The sequence below is a fragment of the Bufo gargarizans genome, chromosome 5, assembly GCF_014858855.1.
Source record: "Bufo gargarizans isolate SCDJY-AF-19 chromosome 5, ASM1485885v1, whole genome shotgun sequence".
Lineage (NCBI taxonomy): Eukaryota > Metazoa > Chordata > Amphibia > Anura > Bufonidae > Bufo > Bufo gargarizans.
Genome location: NC_058084.1, coordinates 226,378,776 through 226,405,621, shown reverse-complemented (window position 1 = coordinate 226,405,621; position 26,846 = coordinate 226,378,776). Strand labels below are relative to the sequence as shown.

The 26,846-nt window shown below is 42.8% G+C and overlaps 1 protein-coding gene across 1 annotated transcript in view; it reads right to left on the bottom strand.

Annotated features, from left to right (window-relative positions):
• Positions 1-1,419: 1,419 nt before the first annotated feature.
• The window catches only part of RECK (reversion inducing cysteine rich protein with kazal motifs), an 801,790-nt gene continuing 776,363 nt past the window's right edge, over positions 1,420-26,846 (bottom strand). The window contains exon 21 of the mRNA XM_044293464.1: positions 1,420-2,279. Within this exon, the coding sequence (XP_044149399.1) occupies positions 2,043-2,279 (237 nt within the window). The 3' untranslated portion in view covers positions 1,420-2,042. The remainder of the gene's footprint in view (positions 2,280-26,846) is intronic.

The following is a 26,846-nucleotide window of genomic DNA, read 5'->3' as shown; positions in this document are numbered from 1 at the left end:
AAAACTGAACTAAACAGAACGGAATGCTCCAAAATGCATTCCGGTCCATTTAGTGGTGTTCCCATAACGGAGAGCAAACGCAACATGTTGTATTTTGCTTTCCGTCCTGGGAAACTGATCAAGTCAATGGGGACGGATCCGTTTTCTCTGCCACAATCTGCCACAATAGAAAACGGATCCATCCCCCATTGACTTTCAATGGAGTTAACGACGGATCCATCTTGGCAATGTTAAAGATATGTTAAAGATAATACAACCGGATTTGTTCATAACGGATGCAGATGGTTGTATTATCAGTAACAGAAGCGTTTTTGTTGGACCCTGCCAGATCCAGTAAAAACGCTAGTGTGAAAGTACCCTAAGGAAGCTGATGTAAAATAGCTGATGGGGAAGAAGTGCAGATTCATAAACAGTTTTTTATATTTTTTTTACTGATATATTTTATTCAAATTTCTGAACCGTTCCCAATTTTCTGTATTTCTGAATAAATTTGACATAAAACTATAATGGATAATCACACAAGTCCTAAAAGTACTTTAGGATAACCAAATCTAACAAGTGAGTTAAAAATATTAGACCTAGTCATTTCTTGAAGAAAATGGTCCAATAGTACATGTCTGTGAGTGGCAAAAGTATGTGAACCTTTGCTTTCAGCATCTGGTGTTTCTGGTAATTGATTAGTCCTGGAAATTGGCGGAAAGGAGGAATTTTACCCATTGTTCCATACAAAACAGCTTTAACTCTGTTGTACTGGTGAATTTCCTCCCATGATCTTCTAGCCTAATTATTTCTATTGGATTAAAGAAGTTGGTCACTTTCTGGTTACTGTTGACCAATGTGTTTGTAAGATGATTATATTTCATGATATAGTCTTTGTTGAAATTCTGTGACATTTTCTATGTTTAATAAGGCATTCCACCTTGATTGTCAAGTCTTTTATGCTATCTATACAGAGGTCTTGTCCATAAAATTGTCTTCAATACATGAATGACCAAATCTAATATTTTGACTCATTTCTTTGATTTGGTTATCTTTATCTACTTTTAGGACTTATGTGAAAACCTGACTGTTAACTGATGTCATCTATTAAAATTAGTGTTGTTTTTGAATAATTCTATATAAGGCTTGTTTCATTAAGCATTTGAAATCTCTTGACAGGCTGTTCCGACAGAGAGCAGCCTGCCAGAAATGTCTGAATCAGGCACTGCTGGATGCTACCTGACACTAGCTGGCGCACAGCAGTTTTCGACCAACCAATTCTCAGCATACTTGTCAGGTTGCGGCCAGATCTTCTCAGGTCCTCGGGAGGTGATGCGGTAGCTTACAGCAATGCCAGAATGCCAGATCTGGCAGGCCGTTCACTGCTGGATCCAAAAGCGCTAGTGTGATACTAGTAAAATAAGGATACAGACATGCTGATTATGACCGAGAAGAAGCCAAAAGTGGACAAAAGCTTGGGTTGGGCTTAGTAGTCCGTGTTTGGCATTGATTTTTATTAAAGCTCTTTTTTAAATAAATGCAATGGAATAAATGCTCCAGAATTGTCATTTTATGTAGAATACAATTACTTACTAAAACAGACATGCCAAGAATGGAAAAAATAAACAAAGACTGTTCAATAAGAAAACAGCATAACTGTGATGACATTTTACAAACGTAAATAAATGTATAAATGATCGGTTAACTATGGAGAAAAGCTAAGTATATGTGGATCTTCACTTTAAAGGGGTTCCATGAGAGTAAAAATATATAAAACCGGCAGCTGCAAATTTTACAAAATAAAAAAAGAACAGTCCTTGTTAATTGATGCATGTAAATGTGGTGGTCCCCTTCACTGACAAGCAGGCGCTTGCAGGAAGGAATGCTTCCTTACCGACAATTGCTTGCTAAATTGTCCCGTGTAAAGGGACCTTACTTAACAGTAAGCACAGAGGTTTTTTTGTAACATTTGTTGCTGCCAGTTTTTTAAACCTTTTGACATCCTCTTTAAAACGTAATCTAGTAATACACATTTTTTACACTATAAATTTTTTTATTATTTTTTATGATAGCATATTACACACTGCAGAATGCACAGAGAAAAGTAAACAGGATATATATATATATGTACATAAATAATACAGATTGCATATTATTTTGTTACAGTTGGAATTAAGCGTTGGTGATATTTGAACCTCAGATGTGATAAGAGCTGATAATGGCACCTGGGATGCCAGAGTCGGGCTGTCAGAATTTATAAGTGAATTTATCTTCTCTGCTTCTTTATTACATGCATCAATCTAGACAAAACAGAAGTATATGTTCAGAACTTTGTTTAATCGAATATACATATATAGATTAAACTAACATGAACTATGCTTTACATGCATTTTTCTCAACAAATCCAGCATTACTTATCTACATTGACCTTTTAGAAAGAATCAGAAAAATATATCCTCTTAGATAGCATCACTTGTATTATCGATACAGTAATTTTGCCATAGTTCCATCTGCAATGATTTAAATCATACAGCTGTCTTCCCCATGACTGAATTTTTATCACTTTAGTTTCAGCTATTTGACCTTTTTACTGCTGCTGTTGGTAGTATTCGTATGGAAAAGAATGCAGGTAATAGAGTTGTTACACATGGACAAATGATGCACACACAGCCAAATGCAACAGTTACTACTTTCTACTCATTCTTCTGGATCTCTCTGCAACATTTTCACACTGTAGACCACATACCCTACTCAACATTGGTCATAAAAGAAATATTTGTATTTTCTGATTGCAATTTTATTTATTCTATTTCCTAAACATGATTATAGGGGCTTCAATCTTGCCTTAGTTGTTCTTAGCAGAACTGGAGGGGATCTCAAACTTCTATGGGAGAGTTTTTCAGGCATGCTCTATGACTTGTGCAGAGGATATTGTACAAGAAAAGACGAATAAGCTTTGACCATCACCTATTGTGAATGGTGGATTCTGTGTTATCTATACATCTGTCTGTCACGATAAGCAGATTATTTTACTACAGTTATCTCTACAGACTAACAAGTGACACCTATTATTAAGCCAGTGTGAAAACTTCAGGATTTTAAGATTTTTGTTTAAATACAGATGTTGACATGCAATATTAAAAATAGCATCAAAAATTAAAATATGTTAAACGTTTAAAAGAGATTTAAACAACTGGTCACTTTCTGATGACAAATTCCCTTTAAGTACACTGCTCTCCTTTGTTTTTCTTCTTATCTCTCTCTGCTCTTTCATTGTGTCATTAGCTGCTTCTACTTCTCTTCCTGTTGGAGTTCTGTAAGGTTCAGTCCTACACTGCCTGTCCAAAAAAAAAGTTGCCACCTGGATTTATCTAAGCAAATAGTTATGAGGCTCCTATTGGATAATTACTGCATGGGCGATTATCTTTCAGCTGGCAATAAGTTATTTAATCCCAACTGGTGCAATGAGTTGCTTATCATTTCTTAAATAACCATGTCGAAAGACACATCTCGTGGTCCTGGAAAAGATGTTAGCCTGTTTCAGAAGGGTCAAATCATTGGCATGCATCAAGCAGGGAAAACATCTAAGGAGATTGCAGAAACTACTAAAATTGGGTTAAGAACTGTCCAACGCATTATTAAAAACTGGAAGGATAGTAGGGACTCATCGTATTCGAGGAAGAAATGTGGCAGGAAAAAAATCCTGAATGATCATGATTGGCGATACTTTAAACGTTTGGTGAAATCAAATCAAAGAAAAACAACAGTAGAACTCAGGGCTATGTGAGAGAAATAGCATTTACACACGCACAACGCGAAGGGAACTCAAGGGATTGGGACTGAACAGCTGTGTAGCCGCAAGAAAACCACTAATCAGTGAGGCAAACCAGAAAAAAAGGCTTCAATTTGCTAGGGAGCCTAAAGATTGGACTCTGGAGCAATGGAATAAGGTTATGTGGTCTGATGAGTTAAGATTTACCCTGTTCCAGAGTGATAGGTGCATCATGGTAAGAAGAGAGGCAGATGAAGTGATGCACCCATCATGCCTAGTGCCTTCTGTACAAGCCTGTGCTATGATCGGAGGTTGCTGCAGTTGGTCAGGTATAGGTTCAGCAACAGTATGTACTCCAAGAATGAGGTCAGCTGAACATACTGAATGACCAGGTTATTCTATCAATGGATGTTTTTCTTCCCTGATGGCACAGGCATATTCCAAGATGACAATGCCCGGATTAATCAGGCTCAAATTGTGAAAGAGTTGTTCAGGGAGCACAAGATATAATTTTCACACATGGATTGGCCACCACAGAGTCCCGACTTTAACTCCATTGAGAATCTTTGGGATGTGCTGGAGAAAGCTTTTCGCAGCAGTCAGACTCTACCATCATCAATGCAAGATCTTGGTGAAAAAGTAATGCAACACTGGATGGAAATAAATCTTGTGACATTGCAGAAGCTTATTGAAACAATGCCACAGCAAATGTGTGCCATAATCAAAGCTAAAGGCAGTCCAGCGAAATATTAGAGTGTGTGCCCTTTTTTTTTTTTTTTTTGGGACAGGCAGTGTAGATCCTCTCCTCTTTTCTCTATACACAGCCCCTATTGTACAGACTATTGGCAGATCTGGTTTTAAGTACCATCTATATGCTGATGACTCCAACACTTCACCCCATGACATCACCCCTGCAGTACTACAGAATACCAGTGACTGCCTGTCCGCTGTCTTTAACATAATGTCCTCTTTCTATTTGAAACAAAATTTCAAAAACTAAACTATTTGTGTTCTCTCCATCTGCTAAATTACCTAAACCTGATATTTCTCTCAGGGTGTGACACTACAAAAATGCCTAGGCAATATGCCCACTGTCTCGTGTTGTGTTCGAAACGGATCTTTCCTTCACCTCCTATATAATTAATTACTCATGCAACCTATACCTCAAAAGCATATGTAGAATTTTCAAATTTCTTACTGTGGAAACAACAAAAACCTGGGTGCATTATTGCCTTGATTACTATAACTTACTGCTAATTGGTCTTCGTCTTACTAAATTCTCCCATCTCCAATCCACTCTTAATGCAGTAGCCACAGGGTTAGCTATCTGTCTAACGATCACTCTGATGCCTCCACCCTATGGCAATCATTGCACTGGTTGTCCATACAGTATAGGATTCAATTTAAAATGATCAGTCTCACCGAAAAAGCTTTCCACAGTCCTGCACCTCCCTATATGTCCAAACACATCTGTGTCTACCCTACCCATTCTCTACATTCTAAGACTAGAGGCTGTATTACACCAACAGATTATCTGACCAATTTCTGTCCAATCAAACCAAATAATTGGTGTGTATAACAAACGTGTAAATGGCCATCTGATCAATGATTGGTCCGAAAATCTGCCAGAAAATCTGTTGGCATAATACAGCCCTAATATCTACCATAAGCCATATTTCAAACCTCTCACTTCCAGCTTCAAGAGTTCTATCCAGCTGCCCCAGTTCTCTCGAACACTCTATCCAAATAAATGAAATTACTTTTCAACATCCACAGTTTTAGGCACTCCCTAAAAACATCTTTGTAGGGTGAACTATCATAGGGTGGAATCATCCTTCAGAGCCTGATCCATCATGCAACTGTTACTACACGCCTCTACCTCGCTACTATCTTCTAAGAGCTTTTACACTGTCATCTGATGTGATTTTGCTTATGTCCTCCTGTGAGTCCACAGACCTAGGAGAAGCCATTCCTCCTCAGCTAGTCTGTCCCCATACAGCAGAAGTTACAGAAAAGTACAGAAGATTAGTTCCTGACACAATTACAGAGCTACTAAGCAGACATCTTTTTCTGCAAGCTCCAAATTTAAAGCAGAAGAATTAATTTCCTGCCAACCATTGCTAAGACCTGCTGGGACTAAGAGAGTAAAGCTGTATACTGCTTGGATACAAGTTATCTTCAGTTAAGAAATGTTTAAACTGCATCTAAAGGTCTGGACATCATTTCTGCTGCAAAATTCCTCTATTACTACTATCACTACACTCAAATTTATTGCAAGTGAGCCAGGAGCCAGGAGTCCAGCCGTACCCAGGTAGGAGACACTGTTGACATAATTACCACTAATTGTGGTAACATTATAGTGGTGACATTATAGGCCATTACACCACTCTGGCATTCCTAATCTGGAACGTGCATTATAACACCTTAGAAGGGCCTTGGGGTAGTACCCTGTGCACGCTGCAATACCCGTATCCTGGCCCACTGCATAAGTGGCGTCAGCGTACCCGTTCCTGGCCATTGCATTAAACGGAGTCACGAACAGGATCGGATTGTGTGCCTATCCCTGCCTAACAGGATCTGATTGTGTGCCTATCCCTGCCTAACAGGATCTGATTGTGTGCCTATCCCTGCTACAAGGCCTACAGACTGTGTTTATAGCCTGGAAATGGACTTTTATTGCCTTTATTGCTGTGCCAAATAGCGTTGAACCTTGCACACCAGCACTCCAGGGGTTAATTCGTCACATTTTATAATAGTGCCACAGTGCCCCATAACAGTGATGTAAACAGTGTTCCAATAAAATGACATCCACAGTGTCCTCATAACACTGACATACAGAAGGTCCCCCTATCAGTGACATCCACAGTGCCCCTAAAACAGCAACATCCACCATGCTCCCAATAACAGTGACATGCACAGTGTCTCTATAACAGTGTAGTAAAACCGCTGGGTTGTTATGGAAACCTGGATTTAAAGGTGCACAGATAACTATTTGGCAAATAAATAACTAATAAATAAAATAGAAAAGACACTGGCTCACAAAAAAAAAAAATCCCTTTTAATTCATTCTAATAAGATCATATACAAATATCTACAAATAAAATAAAATAAATTATGGTCCAAAAGATTGTTTTCCGTTCGGCCCTTGTGATTAATCAAAGTTTAAAATATATACAGTAGCATGCAAAAGTTTGGTCACAGCAGGTTAATGGCAGAGACCACACAGGACGAGGCTTTTATAGGGCTGTGACATCACAGCAGATGGCTACCTGCACATTGGCTGGCTGCATGGCATTATTGGTGAGCTTGCGTTCTTAGGCTTCTTACTTTTACTTTGTAACACGTGCAGACGCCATTTTAGGAAAACCTGATTCGTTACCACGAAGCGCAAGGAAATCTGGCTTTTCCTAAACTTCGGACCGAACTCCACTTTCAAATGCTTTGCTTCGCTTAACACTACTGACAATGCTAAACCGTGTAAAGTAATTAACACAAAATTGGTCAGTATACTGCTACAGATGGTCCAGGATTAGAGATGGGCAAATCAATTCTAAACTAATTAGATTCATCACAAATTTCACCCAAAATTTTCTGCCAATTAAATCTGAAGTTTTGGTGACTTGCTTCACACGAATCATGAAAAACTGCAATTCACTTATGTACTTTTAAATAGAAACAGGGCAGGGCGGATGGAGAGCACCCAACAGGGTAAGGAGGGTGATGAGGGACTGTTGGTCCCCTCTTCCCCTCTCCTTATGTTTCCCTTGGTAGGGGTGGAGAATAGGCCTGGGTAGTGGTTATGAGGGAGGATAGGAAGGGGTTAATAGAAGTGGTAGGTGGAGTGAGGATGAAGTGGGAGAGACGGTGGGAAGAGGAATAGGGGTAGGCTTTTATAGGGGAGTTCAGGGAAGAGGACTTCCTCTTGACAGGGTAAGCCGAGTTGCCCGCCCTTTAGATTTCAGATTTATTTTATAGCAGGTTTATTTTTATACATTTATAATAAATAAATAAATAAATAAATGGTTGTTGAACGGTTTGGTTCACTGTTTCTCTCTTTTGAGGTTCGGTGGAAAGTGGAAGTCACAGCTGGCGGCGGCATTTGAAAAGCAAGTCGTGGTGAAGAGTGATTGGCGTATGTACACCCTGGGGACCCAGGGTGGTATACCGCATCAGAGGAATGGTCTGTGGAGGAGGTAGTGTTTTGTTACCGTTTTGTTAAAGGAAAAATTTTGCTGTGGCCGATCATCACCCAGTAAAGGATTGGTTATAGAGCTAAGTTGTCTGAGTTTTTATTTGGTTTAAGTGTAAGGGGGTCCGGTGAGGTCTTCTTCTCCTCCCCCCCCCCTCCCATTCATCTCCCTGCCCTATCCCTAGGTTAGTACCAGCAGTCTGAGGATGGAGGTTCACATGACCCTGGGAGGGATCTCAGTCTCCAGGCTTGCCCACAATGCTTTCCACGCAGCCTCTCAGCCAATTAGGGGGCAGGATATGCTCTGGTCTATTAAAGGGGTTGTCCGGGATTGGGGACATTTGTCTATTAGTAATCTAATAACATAAACCTTACAAACATGTATGTGGTACCTTTTGAATATATTGCTGAAGCCCTGTTTTCCTCATTTCAATTCATGGCCGGAAGTGAGTGTTTTCTTATCTTCAGTGACGTACTGGGTCCCTGGCAGGCGAGCAAAGCCTCCTCTTCCTCTGCTCAGGGAGCCTGGTGACGTCACTGGCAGTCTAGATAATTATGCTGAGAAGTTGGAGAGGTGGTAACTTGTCCAGCCACCTTTGCACTAAGCCCCGCCCCCAGCCTGTGACATCAGCATTACAATGAATGGAGGAGGATTACTATGCTTGTTAGCATCAGAATTACTTGCTAATGAGGCAGAAGGCTTTAGAAAGGAGGAATTCCTTTCACCAGAGCACCACAGGATTACATGGCCATGTGGTGCATTTAGACAATGGCATGTTGATTGTGTAAACAAAAAATATAATAAAACAATGGCTCAGTTGAAAGAAAAGGTAATAATAGTGTAATCAGTCTGCTTTTTTTTGTTGATTTAAAATAAACGGATAATCCTATTTATGTAATGAGGCTGCTTTTGTCTAGTTTCAAATATTTTTTTTAGCCACTTACTTGTGTTTTGGATGAATCTTTTTTGCACATTCTACTTTTGGAGTTGTAGTGTGTGCATTTCACTTTCCTGTGGTTATACGTCGGTTTCAACTGATTGCCAGGTCAGTATATAAGGTTTACCTTGAAATAAATATATATAGATGGGAGCGTGCCCCTTACAGTGTGACTGTGTCCAGTATGTTTATGGATGCATGTGGGAGCGTGCCCCTTACAGTGTGACTGTGTCCGGTATGTTTATGTATGCATGTGGGAGTGTGCCCCTTACAGTGTGACAGTGTCCCCCATGTTTTTGGATGCATGTGGGAGCGTGCCCCTTACAGTGTGACTGTGTCTGGTATGTTTATGGATGCATGTGGGAGCGTGCCCCTTACAGTGTGACGGTGTCTGGTATGTTTATGTATGCATGTGGGAGCGTGCCCCTTAAATTTTTACAGTGTCCTGTATATTTATGGATGCATGTGGGAGCGTTCCCCTTACAGTGTGACGGTGTCCGATATGTTTATGGATGCATGTGGGAGCGTGCTCCTTACAGTGTGACTGTGCCCGGTATGTTTATGGATGCATGTGGGAAGGTGTCCCTTACAGTGTGTGTGATGGTGTCCGGTATGTTTATGGATGCATGTGGGAGCGTGCCCCTTATAGTGTGACGGTGTCCGATTGTCTCTCTGCTCTGCAAACACTGAGCACATGACAGATGCCAGAGATAGAGCAAGGAGAAGTTTATGGGCGTACATATGGGGGAGGAATATGAGGCAGGAGGATGAATATGTATGAGGGGGGCGGGTGCAGGGACACAATGTTAGACAGGAGAAGCACTGGGACCCACAGTGCAGTGAGGCAGGAAGTGAAAGAACAGATAAACAGATATGTTAACAAGCTGTTCAGGCAGGGATGTAGGAGCCATGCTCCAGTGTAAAAGATACCTCAAACCACCTTGGGAACATAGACTTGGCTACTAAAAGTGAGTAAGATGTTTAAAAAAAAAATAAGTTTGATCCCCGACAACCCCTTTAACCGCCTCCCAACCGCCTAACGCAGGGATGCGTCCTGCGGGAGGCCGGGTTGTTCCTCGTTGACACATCGGTGCGTGATGATGCGCAAAGCCGTCCCGCACATGCGCAGTGCGGGCCGGGAAAAGTCGCAGGATAATTTTGTCACCAGCCTGCCAGCCAATGATCTGTGCTGGCAGGTTGGTGACTTTAAAAAACATCAAATCACAAGCCATTTAACACATTATATTTATAAATATATTGTGTTAAATGGCTTCTGTGCTCCTCTGCTGGTTCCTTTTAGTCGGTTGGTTCCAGCAGAGAGCACAGATCACTGTGAGTACACCAAGCACAACACATTTAGCCCCAGATCACCTCCCCATCACCCCAATTAACCGCCTGATCACCCCTGTCAATCACTAGTGAAAGGGAAAAAAGTGATCAGTGTAAGACGGTTTTAGGTTAGTTTAAGCCCCTTTGGTAGGTAATTAGCATCAGTTAGCGCCCAGCCCACCGCACCGCTGTCACTGAGTCGCTGATTAGCATATTGCTAATCAGCATTGGTTCTTTTATAGTATCTGTAAGTGATCAGAACTGATTACAGTCAGATCTATAAATAGTATTAGTGTCACCTTAGTTCACCCTCCACCCAAAAGGCAGTGTTTGCCAGATCAGGCCTGATCTGTCGCCCACACGTGCGTTCACCCACGCCCGCCCTGCCGCAGTGACAAAAATATATATATATTTTTTTTATCACTGCACAATCACTACACAAGCACTGCGGCAATAAAAAAAAAGATCTGTTTAGATTTTTTTTTTTTATCAATCGCAGCGGCTTCCTGTACTTTGCTAGCCTTCCAAATACCCCCTAAATTTAGTTGACCAAATGGCAAGTAAGGGGTATTCTTCTGAAGAGGCCTACAGGCTTCTGACCCAGTCAGATGAGGAATGGGAACCCTCATCTGATGAATCCAGCGGGTCAGAATACGAACCTGTAGAAAGCAGTGGCAGTCTGACCCAAAGTTCGGACGATGAGGTTGAGGTCCCTGATACCACCAGGCGTACCCGGCCCTGTGTTGCTAGACCACAGGTTGCGCAGGATCCACTTCAAGGGCAGCAGAGTGGGGCTGGCGCTGTTGGATTACGTGGTGAGGCATACACCAGCAGCGCAGCCCATCCTGGACCTAGTACCAGCACTGCCGTAGAACATGGTGAAGTGGCGAGCACCAGAAGGGCAGTTAAAGCTGGTACGGTGGCACGTGCAGTAGTTACCCCGTCGCAGCCACCGCACAGACAGGCCCGCAGAGCCCCTAGAGTCCCTGAGGTGCTGGCAAACCCTGATTGGCAGCCCCCATCTTCAGCCGCACCAGTAGTTCCCCCTTTCACCGCCCAGTCTGGAGTTTGGGTTGAGACAGCTCAGATTGGATCGGCACTGTTCTTTACTGCGGAGCTCATTGACTTAGTCGTGGCAGAAACAAACCGGTATGCCACTCAATTTATAGCCGCCAACCCGGGAAGCTTTTATGCCCAGTCTTTCCGGTGGAAACCCGTCCAAGTTTCCGAATTTAAAACTTTTCTGGGCCTTCTCCTCAACATGGGCCTGACAAAAAAGCATGAATTGCGGTCATATTGGTCCACAAACCCAATTCATCACATGCCCATGTTCTTTGCTGCCATGTCCAGGACACGATTTGAGACCATCCTGCGTTTCCTGCACTTTAGTGACAACAGCACAGAGGCAACCCAGCTTTTGACCGGCTCCACAAAATTCGGCCCCTCATAGACCACTTTAACACCAAATTTGCAGATTTGTATACCCCTGAGCAAAACATCTGCAGGTACATCCTTCAAACAATACATCCCAAGCAAGCGCGCCCGGTATGGGGTCAAATTGTACAAGCTCTGTGAAAGGGCCATACGCACAAATTTCGTGTCTATGAGGGTAAAGATCAGACCTTGGAACCGGTCGGTTGCCCTGACTACCTGGGGAGCAGTGGGAAGACAGTCTGGGATTTGGTGTCACCCTTATTTGGCAAGGGGTACCATCTTTATGTGGACAATTTCTACACATAAAGGCATTTGTTTCTAGAACAGATTGGCTGCTGTGGCACCGCGCGACCTAGTCGCCGGGGCTTCCCCCAACGGCTCGTTACCACCCGTCTTGCAAGGGGGGAGAGGGCTGCCTTGTGTAACGAAGAACTGCTTGCGGTGAAATGGAGAGACAAGCGTGATGTTTACATGCTCTCCTCCATTCACGCAGACACGACAATCCAAATTGAAAAAGCAACTGGAGTCATTGAAAAGCCCCTCTGTGTCCACAACTATAATTTGCTCATGGGAGGGGTGGACTTCAATGACCAGATGTTGGCTCCTTATTTACTCTCCCGCAGGACCAGACACTGGTATAAGAAGGCGTCTGTATACCTAATTCAATTGGCTATGTACAATAGTTTTGTTCTCTACAGTAAGACTGGGAGAACAGGATCCTTCTTGAAATTTTAGGAAGAGATCATCGAGAACCTCCTGTATCCAGGAGGTTCCGTGGCCCCAACCACCAGTGTAGTGAGCCGTTCCCCAATGTCGTTGCTGGTACCTCAAATTTCACCCCAAAAAAGATGTCGTGTCTGTAGCAGGAGTGGAATAAGGCGTGACACCCGCTATTTCTGTCCTGACCGCCCTGACCACCCTGCCCTATGCTTAGAGGAGTGTTTCCAGGAAGTACCACACACAGGTACACTTAGCATAGGGATTGCGTGACACAGGACAGGCACACAGGGGTCTTAGGGCCCTTTCACACAGAGCTGCAGCTCACAGGTAAGTTAACCACCTCCGGACCGCCTAACGCAGATCTGCGGTCCGGAGGTGGCAGCCCTGCGCTCAGCGACGCATATATGCGTCATCTCGCGAGAGGCAAGATTTCCTGTGAACGCGCGCACACAGGCGTGCGCGCTCACAGGAACGGAAGGTAAGAGAGTGGATCTCCAGCCTGCCAGCGGCGATCGTTTGCTGACAGGCTGGAGATGTGATTTTTTTAACCCCTAACAGGTATATTAGACGCTGTTTTGATAACAGCGTCTAATATACCCGCTACCTGGACCTCTGGTGGTCCCTTTTGTTTGGATCGACCACCAGAGGACACAGGTAGATGTGTAAAGTAGCACCAAACACCACTACACTACACTACACCCCCCCTGTCACTTATTAACCCCTTATGAACCCCTGATCACTTCATATACACTCCCTAATCACCCCCCCCCCGTCATTGATCACCCCCCGTCATTGATCACCCCCCTGTCATTGATCACCCCCCTATGAGGCTCCATTCAGATGTCCGTATGATTTTTACGGATCCACGCATCCATGGATCGGATCCGCAAAACACATACGGACGTCTGAATGGAGCCTTACAGGGGGGTGATCAATGACAAGGGGGTGATCACGCATATAGACTTCCTGATCACTTCCCTGTCATTGATCACCCCCTGTCATTGATCACCCCCCTGTAAGGCTCCATTCAGACGTCCGTATGATTTTTACGGATCCACAGATACATGGATCGGATCCGCAAAACACATACGGACGTCTGAATGGAGCCTTACAGGGGGGTGATCAATGACAAGGGGGTGATCACGCATATAGACTTCCTGATCACTTCCCTGTCATTGATCACCCCCCTGTCATTGATCACCCCCCTGTAAGGCTCCATTCAGACGTCCGTATGATTTTTACGGATCCATGGATACATGGATCGGATCCACAAAGCACGTACGGACGTCTGAATAGAGCCTTACAAGGGGGTGATCAAAGACAAGGGGGTGATCACCCATATAGACTTCCTGATCACCCCCCTGTCATTGATCACCCCCCTGTAAGGCTCCATTCAGACGTCCATATGATTTTTATGGATCCACGGATACATGGATTGGATCCGCAAAACGCATACGGACGTCTGAATGGAGCCTTACAGGGGGGTGATCACCCATATAGACACCCTGTTCACCCCCCTGTCATTGATCACCCCCCTGTAAGGCTCCATTCAGACGTCCGTATGATTTTTACGGATCCACGGATACATGGATCGGATCCGAAAAACACATACGGACGTCTGAATGGAACCTTACAGGGGGGTGATCAATGACATAGGGGTGATCACCCATATAGACTCCCTGATCACCCCAGTCATTGATCACCCCCCTGTAAGGCTCCATTCAGACGTCCGTATGATTTTAACAGATCCACGGATACATGGATCGGATCCGCAAAACGCATACGGACGTCTGAATGGAGCCTTACAGGGGGGTGATCACCCATATAGACACCCTGATCACCCCCCTGTCATTGATCACCCCCCTGTCATTGATCACCCCCCTGTAAGGCTCCATTCAGACGTCTGTATGATTTTTACAGATCCACGGATACATGGATCGGATCCGCAAAACACATACGGACGTCTGAATGGAGCCTTACAGGGGGGTGATCAATGACAGAGGGGTGATCACCCATATAGACTCCCTGATCACCCCAGTCATTGATCACCCCCCTGTAAGGCTCCATTCAGACGTCCGTATGATTTTTACGGATCCACGGATACATGGATCGGATCCGCAAAACGCATACGGACGTCTGAATGGAGCTTTACAGGGGGTGATCAATGACAGGGGGGGTGATCAATGACAGGGGGGTGATCAGGGAGTCTATATGGGTGATCACCCCCCTGTCATTGATCACCCCCCCTGTAAGGCTCCATTTAGACATTTTTTTGGCCCAAGTTAGCGGAAATTTTTTATTTTTATTTTTTCTTACAAAGTCTCATATTCCACTAACTTGTGTAAAAAAAAAAAAATCTCCCATGAACTCACCATACCCCTCACGGAATCCAAATGCGTAAAATATTTTAGACATTTATATTCCAGACTTCTCACGCTTTAGGGCCCCTAAAATGCCAGGGCAGTACAAACACCCCACAAATGACCCCATTTTGGAAAGAAGACACCCCAAGGTATTTGCTGAGGGGCATATTGAGTCCATGAAAGATTTAAATTTTTGTCCCAAGTTAGCGGAAAAGGAGACTTTGTGAGAAAAAAAGAATAATAATCAATTTCCGCTAACTTATGCCCAAAAAAATTATTCTATGAACTCGCCAGGCCCCTCATTGAATACCTTTGGGTGTCTTCTTTCCAAAGTGGGGTCACATGTGGGGTATTTATACTGCCCTGGCTTTTTAGGGGCCCTAAAGCGTGAGAAGAAGTCTGGGATCCAAATGTCTAAAAATGCCCTCCTAAAAGGAATTTGGGTACCTTTGCGCATCTAGGCTGCAAAAAAGTGTCACACATCTGGTATCGCCGTACTCAGGAGAAGTTGGGGAATGTGTTTTGGGGTGTCATTTTACATATACCCATGCTGGGAGAGATAAATATCTTGGTCAAATGCCAACTTTGTATAAAACAAAAAGGGAAAAGTTGTCATTTGCCAAGATATTTCTCTCACCCAGCATGGGTATACTTAAAATGACACCCCAAAACACATTCCCCAACTTCTCCTGAGTACGGCGATACAAGATGTGTGACACTTTTTTGCAGCCTAGATTATACTGCCCTGGCAATTTAGGGGCCCAAATGTGTGAAAAGTACTTTGCAATCAAAATCTGTAAAAAATGACCGGTGAAATCCGAAAGGTGCACTTTGGAATATGTGCCCCTTTGCCCACCTAGGCTGCAAAAAAGTGTCACACATCTGGTATTGCCGTACTCAGGAGAAGTTGGGGAATGTGTTTGAGGGTGTCATTTTACATATAACCATGCTGGGTAAGAGAAATATCTTGGCAAAAGACAACTTTTCCAATTTTTTTATACAAAGTTGGCATTTGACCAAAATATTTCTCTCACCCAGCATGGGTATATGTAAAATGACACCCCAAAACACATTCCCCAACTTCTCCTGAGTACGGCGATACCAGATGTGTGACACTTTTTTGCAGCCAAGGTGGGCAAAAGGGCACATATTCCAAAGTGCACCTTTCGGATTTTGCAGGCCATTTTTTGCACATTTTGATTGCAAAGTACTTCTCACACATTTGGGCCCCTAAATTGCCAGGGCAGTATAACTACGCCACAAGTGACTCCATTTTGGAAAGAAGACACCCCAAGGTATTCCGTGAGAGGCATGGCGAGTTCCTAGAATTTTATTTTTTTTGTCGCAAGTTAGTGGAATATGAGACTTTGTAAGAAAAAAAAAAAAATCATCATTTTCCGCTAACTTGTGACAAAAAATAAAAAGTTCTATGAACTCACTATGCCCATCAGCGAATACCTTAGGGTGTCTACTTTCCGAAATATATGGATGTCGTTTTTTTTGCAAAATTTTACAGCTGAAAGTGAAAAATGTCATTTTTTTGCAAAAAAATAGTTACATTTTGATTAATAACAAAAAAAGTAAAAATGTCAGCAGCAATGAAATACCACCAAATGAAAACTCTATTAGTGAGAAGAAAAGGAGGTAAAATTAATTTGGGTGGTAAGTTGCATGACCGAGCGATAAACGGTGAAAGTAGTGTAGTGCAGAAGTGTAAAAAGTGGCCTGGTCATTAAGGGGGTTTTAGCTAGCGGGGTTGAAGTGGTTAATGTTCCAAAAGTGCAATAAAGTTTATAAAAGTTAATGTTCTGTTTCAAATGTTATATAAAGTTAATGTTAATAAATTTATTGCGTTGCGGCCTGTTTTTTTTTTTTTTTTTTACCTTCTAGGTGGACCTACCGATCAACCAGCTGCAGCACTGATGTGCATTTAGACAGAAGCATTGCGCTGCTGTCAGATTACACAAAAGTCGGTGTATGCGGCGCTGTAAGACGATATTTCTCCTCTGCAGTAAAAAAGATACGTTTGCCGAGGCTTATGAGCTGAGGGGCGGTGTTCATATGCTTTGGCAAACACTTTGTATATAAAAAATAAATAAAAAATTCCGGCAATGATTTATTCATCCACATCGATTGATGTGAATGCAGAAATCGGGTTTGCCAGGGCATACGGGCTGAGTGGGTTTGGATGTTGGGGGCGGAGCTCCTATGTACTGGCAGACGCCTTTCCCCTCCTTTTTTTTTTGCAAATTTTTGGGCAGAGATTTTTTCATCTACATTGATCGATGCAAATGAAGAAATCTGTGCCGTTCATTTTTTCTTTCAGCCCAGAGGCTGAACGTAAAAAAAAAATCTCATTACCCGTATGCTCAATATAAGGAGAATAGCAGAAACTCCTAATGCTGGCCATACATGTAATGATTGTGGAGACCCTCAAATGCCAGGGCAGTACAAACACCCCACAAATGACCCCATTTTGGAAAGAAGACACCCCAAGGTATTCGCTGTGGGGCATATTGAGTCCGTGAAAGATTGAACTTTTTGTCCCAAGTTAGCGGAAATTTCTATGAACTCGCCATGCCCCTCACGGAAGAATCTGAGTACGGCGATACCACATGTGTGACACTTTTTTGCAGCCTAGGGCAGCCTAGGTGCGCAAAGGGGCCCAAATTCCAATGAGTACCTTTACAATTTCACAGGGCATTTTTTACGCATTTGGATTCCAAACTACTTCTCACGCTTTAGGCCCCCTAAAATTCCTGGGCAGTATAAATACCCCACAAGTGACCCCATTTTGGAAAGAAGACACCCCAAGGTATTTCGTGAGGGGCATGGCGAGTTCATGTAAAATTTTATTTGTTGTCACAAGTTAGTGGAATATGAGACTTTGTAAGGAAAAAAAAAAAAAAAAAAATAATCATTTTCCGCTAACTTGTGCAAAAAAAAAAAATAATTCTAGGAACTCGCCATGCCCCTCACGGAATACCTTGTGGTGTCTTCTTTCCAAATTGGGGTCACTTGTGGGGTATTTATACTGCCCTGGCATTTTAGTGACTTTAGTGTCCTGTTAGGTTCAGATAGAGTTAGGTGATCTGATGTACCACTGTCTCGTTGGTATCAGTAGTAGTAGTAGTGGCAATTATAGTCAGAGTGGTGGCAGTAGAGGCAGTGGCAGCAATGGCTACTGTGGCCCTTGGAGCAAATACAGATAGTAGCAGAAGATCATCTGCATAAAGGAGAAATTTCTCCTCAGTGTCATGGAGGGTGAGACCAGGTGCTGTGGAGGACTCCAGAGCTGCCGCCAGTTCATTGATGTAGATGTTAAACAGGGTTGGACTGAGGCTGCAGCCCTGTCTGACTCCTCAGTTCTGCTGGAAATAAGCCGTTCTCCTCCCATTTACCTTCACGCTGCATCTGTTCTCAGTGTAGGAGCTTCTGATGACATGATATGTTTTTCCTCCTATTCCGCTTTCAAAAAGTTTCAGGAATAGGCCCGGATGCCACACTGAGTCAAAGGCCTTCTTAAAGTCCACAAAGCAGGCATAGATCTTTCCCTGCTTTGTATTGTGGACATGGCTTTTGATGAGGCTCTGCAGGGTGTAGATGTGGTCCGTGGTTTGGTATGAAGCCTGCTTGGCTTCTGCTGAGGATGTTGTGCTGGGTGAGGAAGCTGATGATCCTCTTATTCAGGATACTGCTGAGGAGTTTTCCCAGGTTGGCTGAGTCATACCTGTCTCCGCCCTTGTGTATGGGGGTGATGATGCCCTGGTTCCAGCTCTGGGGGAAGTAGCCGGCACTCAGCACAACATTGTAGAGTTTTACTAATGCAGCCTGGATACCTGGCGGGCTGTATTTGATCATTTCTGGAAGAATCCCATCTGGGCTGCTGGCTTTTTTACTCTTTATAATTGAGATCCTCTCTGTTATCTCCTGCAGCGTGATCGGTGTGTCTAGAGGGTTTTGGAAATCTTAGATTTTTTCCTCCATATCCTTCAGCTTTTTCGTGATTTCTTTTTGTTCTGGACTTTGATCTTCCCTCGAAATGGCTTTGTACAGGTCCTTGAAGTACTGGAGCCAGATGTTGCCGTTTTGGATGTGGAGGTTGGTGTTCTTGCTGGTTTTGTCCATCTGTTTCCATAGTTCCCAGAAGCAGTTGTCCTGGAGAGCGTCTTGGAGTTGGAGGAGCTTGGTTGAGATGTTGTCTTGCTTTTTCTTTCTGAGGGTATTTTTGTATTGCCTTTGTATGTTGTTGTAGGCTTCCCTCAGACTGGGGTTGTTCGGATCTTGGTGTTTCCTATTTGAGGCCATTCTTAGCGCCTTCCTTATATCTTTACACTCCCGGTCAAACCAGCTGTTGGTTTGTTGCTTTTTTGGCCTTCTGTTGCATCTTTTGAGGTCAAACATTTCCGCCATGGTGCAAAATATATTATTAAAGTCCCTTACCGCGATATTTACTCCTTCTGTATTCAGCTCATACACTTTCCTATGGAAGTTATGGAGCATCTCCTGGATCTCTGTGCTGTTTATGGTCTCCATATACTTTGGGGTTGACATCTTGGACCATTTAAAAGATGGAGGTAGGCTGAAGAGGCCGGTCTGCTGAGATGTTTGTGCTGGTAGTTTACTTGTGGATTTTATGTATAGGAGCAGTTGGTTGTGGTCTGACAGGTGTGTCTGTGGGGTGACTATGAAGCTACTAACATTTTTGGGGTCCATATCTGTCATGGCATAGTCTACCACACTGTTGCCTACATGGGAGTTTAGGGTATATTTACCAAGAGAGTCTCCCTTGGTGCGGCCATTGAGAATGTGAAGTCCCAGGCTTCGACATAAGTTCAGCAATGTTCTGCCACTTTTGTTTACTGTGCTGTCATAGCTGTTCCTCTCGGTGTGTACTGAGCTGTCACAGTCAGTGTCAGCTCCGAATATATAGACATTTTTCGTCAGTTGTCAGGTAGTCTCTCTCCCTCCCTGTTCTTGCATTGAGATCTCCAGAGATCAGAACATTGCCCAGGGCCTGGAAATGGGCGGCTTCCCTCTGTAGGATCTCAAAGCTGTCGGGATTGAAGTATGGAGACTCTGGTGGAGCTATGTATGCTGCACAGAGGTAGACGTCAGCCGGAGAGGTGAGGATGGAGCGGGCTATCCTTACCCATATGTGGCTGTCTCCTCTCTTTACTGGTCATGAGGTTTTCTCTGAACAGAAGTAATAAATATAACACATGTTCCTACTTTGATATCCTAACCTAATAATAGCTTGGTTATAATGTGACAAGTTATTTCCACTCATATGTATTGTTAAGCTTGTAATGCTTTATATTAACGCTATATATATTCATTTGCATGTATCATTGTGTTTATTTACTTATCTATGTTTATAACCTTGTAACCAATAAATCTGCATATTTTTATCATACCTCTGTATTATTGTATAATGTAGAACTACATGTTTATCATTAACGTCATCTCACGTCAAAAATAACTTATTTATCTGAGGAAATAGTCGGACTCAGATGTGAATTGTATCAATTAGGTTGTCTACAATTCACCAGGTCATGATTTTAAGAATTTATGACAAATTTTATAAATTTAATTTTTTACGGTTAATTATTTTTATGACCATAATTAATAATTCTTAATTGAATTATTAACACCCGACAGATATGACGTCACCACGCACAGGATTTCGGCCGAGATCTTCAAGCAAACACGTTGAGAGTTAGGTAAGTATGATTTTTATTTTTAAACTATTTCAGGTTCAATTTGCCACCATGAAGCACGAGGAAATTGGGCTTTGTGGCAAATCGAATTTATCCTTAAATTCAGATTGAATTCCACTTTGTTGGATTCGATTCACTCAACTCTAATTGTGAGGTACACAGGACATGGTAGCCAGATCGGTGTGCTAAGGAGCAGATGACATAAGATGTGGCTGTTATGACCAGCGGGTGAGAACCCTCTGCCCCACGTGACCAACTCCCTCTGAAGACAATGTCTGAGCATACCCCTCGTTCTTTACACGATACCTCTGATGGTGAGGAGAGATTTTCCAGAGGGGAGTACCAGGTGCTACCTCAGAGGGGAATTGGAACACGAGGGAATTGGGACCAGAGTGTGAACTCACTGGACTGACTTCCAGGTAACACAATACACCCAGTGGATGCTGGCAGGCCAGAGGCTGTTCAGGCAGAAGTGTAGTCAGGATATGAAGGCAGAAGTCATGGCAGGCTGCAATCAGGCAAAGAATATAAAAAGCTAGGAACCTAAGTTGCTCAGATGCCTACCTGTAGAGGAAGGAACCTCTAAATACCACCAGCAGGCCAGCCATAGGCTGAGGAAGATGGGAGGCGTGCGCATGTGCCTCACATAAGAAAGAAGGACACACCCGCACACACCCTAAATACACATAAGAAACTCTGAGCCAGAGTGCAAGCTCTGCTCAGAGCCAGTAGGGGAATGCTGGAGGCAGTAGTGCAGACCACAGCTAAGAACCCCGCTGCCCGTGCAGCAGCGGGGAGGAGTGAGGGAGCCCAACGCCTGTACCTGCATGTGGGGACAGAATCGCAGGCATGAGAAGCCGGGTTAAAAGTGGCTTTGGTAGCATCAAAGAATGTGGTAAAAAAAAATGCGAGGGAAAGATCTGCTTCGATTTTGGTCCGCTCAGGAACTAGAGATGCTACTGATACTATTGACACAGACTAAAAATTTGCCAAACCTAGGCCAAGCTCAGCTGCTGTTATCTATGTGCAGGTATCACCGGTTTGGCAGTTTTTCTCCACAAGGTCAGCATACAAAACCACTGCAGTGTGCAAGATCTGTGGGATGAAAATAAGCCATGGGTGTTCAAACTGAAACATAAGTACCAGGACTCTATTTTAGCAAATGAGGTGGCATCACCTGATCCAGTGAGAAAATAGAACTTGACAGCATTCAGCGCAAGACTGACTTTCTTCTCCCGGTCTTCTTTGTGGCTTCTTTGTGGCCATAACCCCATGCAGTGCAGTGTCCTTATCATCATAAGCCATTTCTTATCCTACTTAGACTTCTCCTCCTTGTCCTCCGCTCCATCGTGAGACATCAATAATGGAATGTGCAGCCATGAGAAAACTATTTTTGACTAGACATTAGCTTATGTGCAAGTTGAACTACCTGGCTAAGTTGCTGGCGGTGCAGTTGCTGCCGTACCACCTGTGGCAATTTAACAGTTCTGCGCCTTCATCCAAATGTAATTCTGCTCTACGGCATTAGTACATCTGACCAGTTGTCCATTTAAACCTGTGTTGTGCAATTCCATGCCTTTACTTTGATGTAATTAAGCTCTATGATATTAGTATGCTTTGCCAGTTGGTCATTAAAATGGTTTCATTCTCAGAAACTTATGTTACATGGCTCTATGGTATTAGTACAGTACTTCTGACCAATTGTCCATTAAAATTGTGTCGTCTTCAAGTGTTTTTCATTTCCATGCATTAACCAAACTGAAATTCTGCTCTATGGCATTAGTACTTCTAAATGAGAGAGAAAGAAAAAAGAAAAGGTTATTGTACAAGGTACTTATCCCAGGTGGTCAACCCACATTATAAATAAGTACCTCAAGTTATAAGGCGCCAAGAGGGTGAAGTGAATATAAGAAGAAAAAGGGGAGTGAGAATAAGCAATTAAATGCTGATGAATAGATTTAAGGTTCCTATGATGGAATAGGCAAATTAGTGCCGGTGAATAGAGGTTAATTAGGATTCCTACGATGGGAAGGCAGCATCATTTTTCATTTTTAATATTATTATCATGATTATATTATACTTTGAAGTTATGTATTCTGTGCTTTTTATATGCATTGTTTAAAACCTTTAAAACATCTATAACTTGATGTCAGAAGGATTCATATTATTTTTACTTTTTATTATTATTTTTTATTCTGTGATTATTTGTATGTATAAACCTATTTGCATCAGGACGGAACACAAACCAGGCTGGTGTAGTGAGCTTGATTTATATTTATATAAGCAGATATATAATGCAAGTTTGACTGCAACGTGTGGTTGATTAAGTGTGTGGTTCTGTAAGCGTGTGACTTAAGATTAAGTGACTTTAGATTCAGGGACTTCAGTGAAGGACTGCGATTAGCCAGTTTCTTATTACTATATTATATTGTATTTTTTGCTTTTGTGGTGTAATCCCCATTTAGTATGTGTTGCACAATTGACAACGCAGTCTAGTGCAGATCTTGCATGATGTATGCAGTCCTGGAACAGCCGTTCGAGGGTGTATATCTTTACTCAAGATGTTAACAAATTACCCATTTGGAATCGCAAATTGAGTCTCTAAACGGGCAAGTTGCAACACTGAGAGGCATTGACAATTTGCAAAAGAGTTTACTTCTCACCAAGCAAGCACTCTTTGGGGTAGATGAGGGGGAGGGTGACAGAGAGGAGGCTGAGGAAAGTGAGGGAGGTAGCTGGGTAACAGTAAGAAAGCGGGGTAGAGGGAAGAGTGTAGCCCTGATCTGACACACCCCAACAAGCTTGCACGTTTGGCAGATAAGGGGGATGTCAGTGCAGGGACGGCACTGCTGCAGCCGGACACTTCCTCTGCCAGTCAAGGGAATGTCAGCTCCAGTAAACAGGGAACCAGGAGAGCAGGGCAGGCCAGACAGGTGCTGGTAGTGGGAGACTCCATTATTAGGGGAACAGATAGGGCAATCTGTCACAAAGACCGTGATCGCTGAACAGTGTGCTGTCTTCCTGGCGCTAGAGTTCGATACATCGCGGATCGGGTTGACAGGTTACTGGGAGGGGCTGGAGAAGATCCAGCTGTCATGGTCCATATTGGAACCAATGACAAAGTTAGAGGTAGGTGGAGAGTCCTTAAAAATTATTTCAGGGATTTAGGTCAAAAGCTTAGGACAAGGACCTCAAAGGTAGTATTTTCCAAAATACTACCTGTATTACGGGCCATACAAGAAAGGCAGTGGGAGATTAGGGAGATTAACAAGTGGCTCAAGAACTGGTGTAGGAAGGAGGTGTTTGGGTTCCTGGAGAACTGGGCCAACTTCTCTATCGGCTACAGGATCTATTGTAGGGACGGACTGCACCTCAATGGGGAAGAGGCAGCTGTGTTGGGGAGAAAGATGGCTAGAAGGTTGGAGGAGTGTTTAAACTAGGGACTGGGGGGGGAGAGAAATTACATTATAGGAGGGGAAGATAGTGCAGATAGAGACCGGGGGCAAGGTAGTGGGACTGGGGGAGGAATGGAAGGAGGGACTAGAACAGTTCAGAAGGAAAGGTGTAGGGTAAAAAATATACATAAACCTCTCAAATGTATATATACTAATGCCAGAAGCTTGACTAATAAAATTGGGGAACTGGAATTAGTGCTGTGTGAGGAGGACTATGACATAGTGGGAATAATGGAAACATGGCTGGATGATAGCTATGACTGGGCAGTTATTGTACAAGGTTTAGAAAGAATCATCAAAACCAGAGGGGGAGGGGGGGTTGCCTTTATGAAAAGTCCTGTCTAAAGCCCACACTCCGTGAATATATAAGTGAGGGACATTAACATGTGGAGTCACTGTGGGTAGAGATACATGGAGCTAAAAACAATAATAAATTACTAATAGGAGTTTACTATAAAACATCTAATATACACAGAAAATCTAGACAAGACGGCAAATCATAATGAGGTGGTTATTATATGGGAATTCAACTACCCAGATATAGACTGGGAAAATGAAACTTGTATAGATTATAAAGGAAACAGGTTATTGGCAATAACCAAAGACAATTACCTCTCCCAATTGGTTCAGGACCTGACTAGAGGGACGGTCATACTGGACTTAATATTAACCAATAGGTCTGACAGACCAACAGATGTGCAGGTTGGGGGACACCTGGGAAATAGTGACCATAAAGTAATAACCTTCCAATTATCATTGAAAAGAGCGTGGCTACAGGAAGGAAAAAAAAATACCAAACTTCAAAAAAGCAAAATCTAGCCAACTAAGAGAGGCCATAGGCCCAACTAACTGGGACAAAGTCCTCAAAAATAAAAATACAGCCACAAAATGGGATATCTTTAAAACCATCCTAAAATCTCATTGTGAGAGGTATATACCGTATGGGAATAAAAGGATAATAAACAAAAAGAAACCAATGTGGATAAATAGAACTGTAAAGAAAGCAATAAATGACAAAAAGAAAGCATATAAATCCCTAAAACAGGAGGGTAGCACAAAAGCACTGAAAAACTATAAGGAAAAAAATTGAACATGTAATAAAACTAATAAAAGCGGCCAAACTAGAGACCGAGAGATTAATTGCCAAAGAGAATAAAACTAACCCTAAAATGTTCTTCAATTATATAAATGTTAAAAAGTATAAATCTGAAGGTGTCGGCCCGTTAAAGAGTAATGAGGGGGGAGTTACAGAGAGCGACGAGGAGAAAGCAAAGCTATTAAATATTTTTTTCTCCAATGTATTCACTGAGGAAAATAAACTGTCAGATGAAATGCTGAATGTGAAAATAAATTCCCCATTAAAAGTGTCCTGTCTGACCCAGGAAGAAGTACAACAGCGACTTAAAAAGATTAAAATAGACAAATCGCCAGGACCGGATGGCATACACCCCCGTATCCTAAAGGAATTAAGTAATGTCATAGCCAGACCCTTATTTCTGATATTTGCAGATTCTATATTGACAGGGAATGTCCCACAGGATTGGCGCATGGCAAATATGGTGCCAACATTCAAAAAGGGTCCAAAAACAGAGCTTGGAAACTATAGGCCGGTAAGTTTAACATCAAGTTAGAGCATCTTAACGGAAATAAGCAAATAACGCCATATCAGCAAGGCTTCGTGAGGGATCGGTCATGTCAAACAAATTTAATCAGTTTCTATGAGGAGGTAAGTTCTAGACTTGACAGCGGCGAATCAATGGATGTCGTGTATCTGGACTTCTCCAAAGCATTTGACACTGTACCACATAAAAGGTTAGTATATAAAATTAGAATGCTCGGACTGGAAGAAAATGTCTGTATGTGGGTCTGTATGTGAGTGATAAAAAACTGAGGGTGGTACACACTCAGATTGGGTCACTGTCACTAGTGGGGTACCTCAGGGGTCAGTATTGGGCCCTATTCTCTTCTATATATATTTTTTAATCATCTTGTAGAAGGCTTGCATAGTAAAATATCAATTTTCGCAGATGACACTAAACTGGGTAAAGTAATTAACACTGAAGAGGGCAGTATACTACTACCGAGGGATCTGGATAGATTGGAGGATTCGGCAGATAAGTGGCAGATGAGGTTTAACACTTTCAAATCTAAAGTTATGCAGATGGGAAGAAATAATGCAAGTCACCCGTACATACTAAATGGTAAAACACTCGGTAACACTGACATGGAAAAGGATCTAGGAATTTTAATAAACAGCAAACTAAGCTGCAAAAAGCAGTGACAGGCAGCTGCTGCCAAGGCCAATAAAATAATGGGTTTCATCAAAAGGGGCATAGATGCCCGTGATAAGAACATAGTCCTACCACTTTACAAATCGCTAGTCAGACCACACATGGAGTACTTTGCACAGTCGTGGCCAAAAGTTTTGAGAACTACACAAATATTCGTTTTCACAAAGTTTGCTGCTAAACTGCTTTTAGATCTTTGTTTCAGTTGTTTCTGTGATGTAGTGAAATATAATTACACGCACTTCATACGTTTCATAGGTTTTTATCGACAATTGCATGAAATTTATGCAAAGAGTCAGTATTTGCAGTGTTGGCCCTTCTTTTTCAGGACCTCTGCAATTCGACTGGGCATGCTCTCAATCAACTTCTGGGCCAATTCCTGACTGATAGCAACCCATTCTTTCATAATCACTTCGTGGGTTTTTATTTGTCCACACGCTTCTTGAGGATTGACCACAAGTTCTCAATGGGATTAAGATCTGGGGAGTTTCTAGGCCATGGACCCAAAATGTCAACGTTTTGGTCCCCGAGCCACTTAGTTATCACTTTTGCCTTATGGCACGGGGCTCCATCGTGCTGGAATTGGCGCCTGATTGTGTGTTTCCTTTTTTTACGGACCATGGGTGGGATTTTCTCATTGGATCCCACCTGTGCCCCCC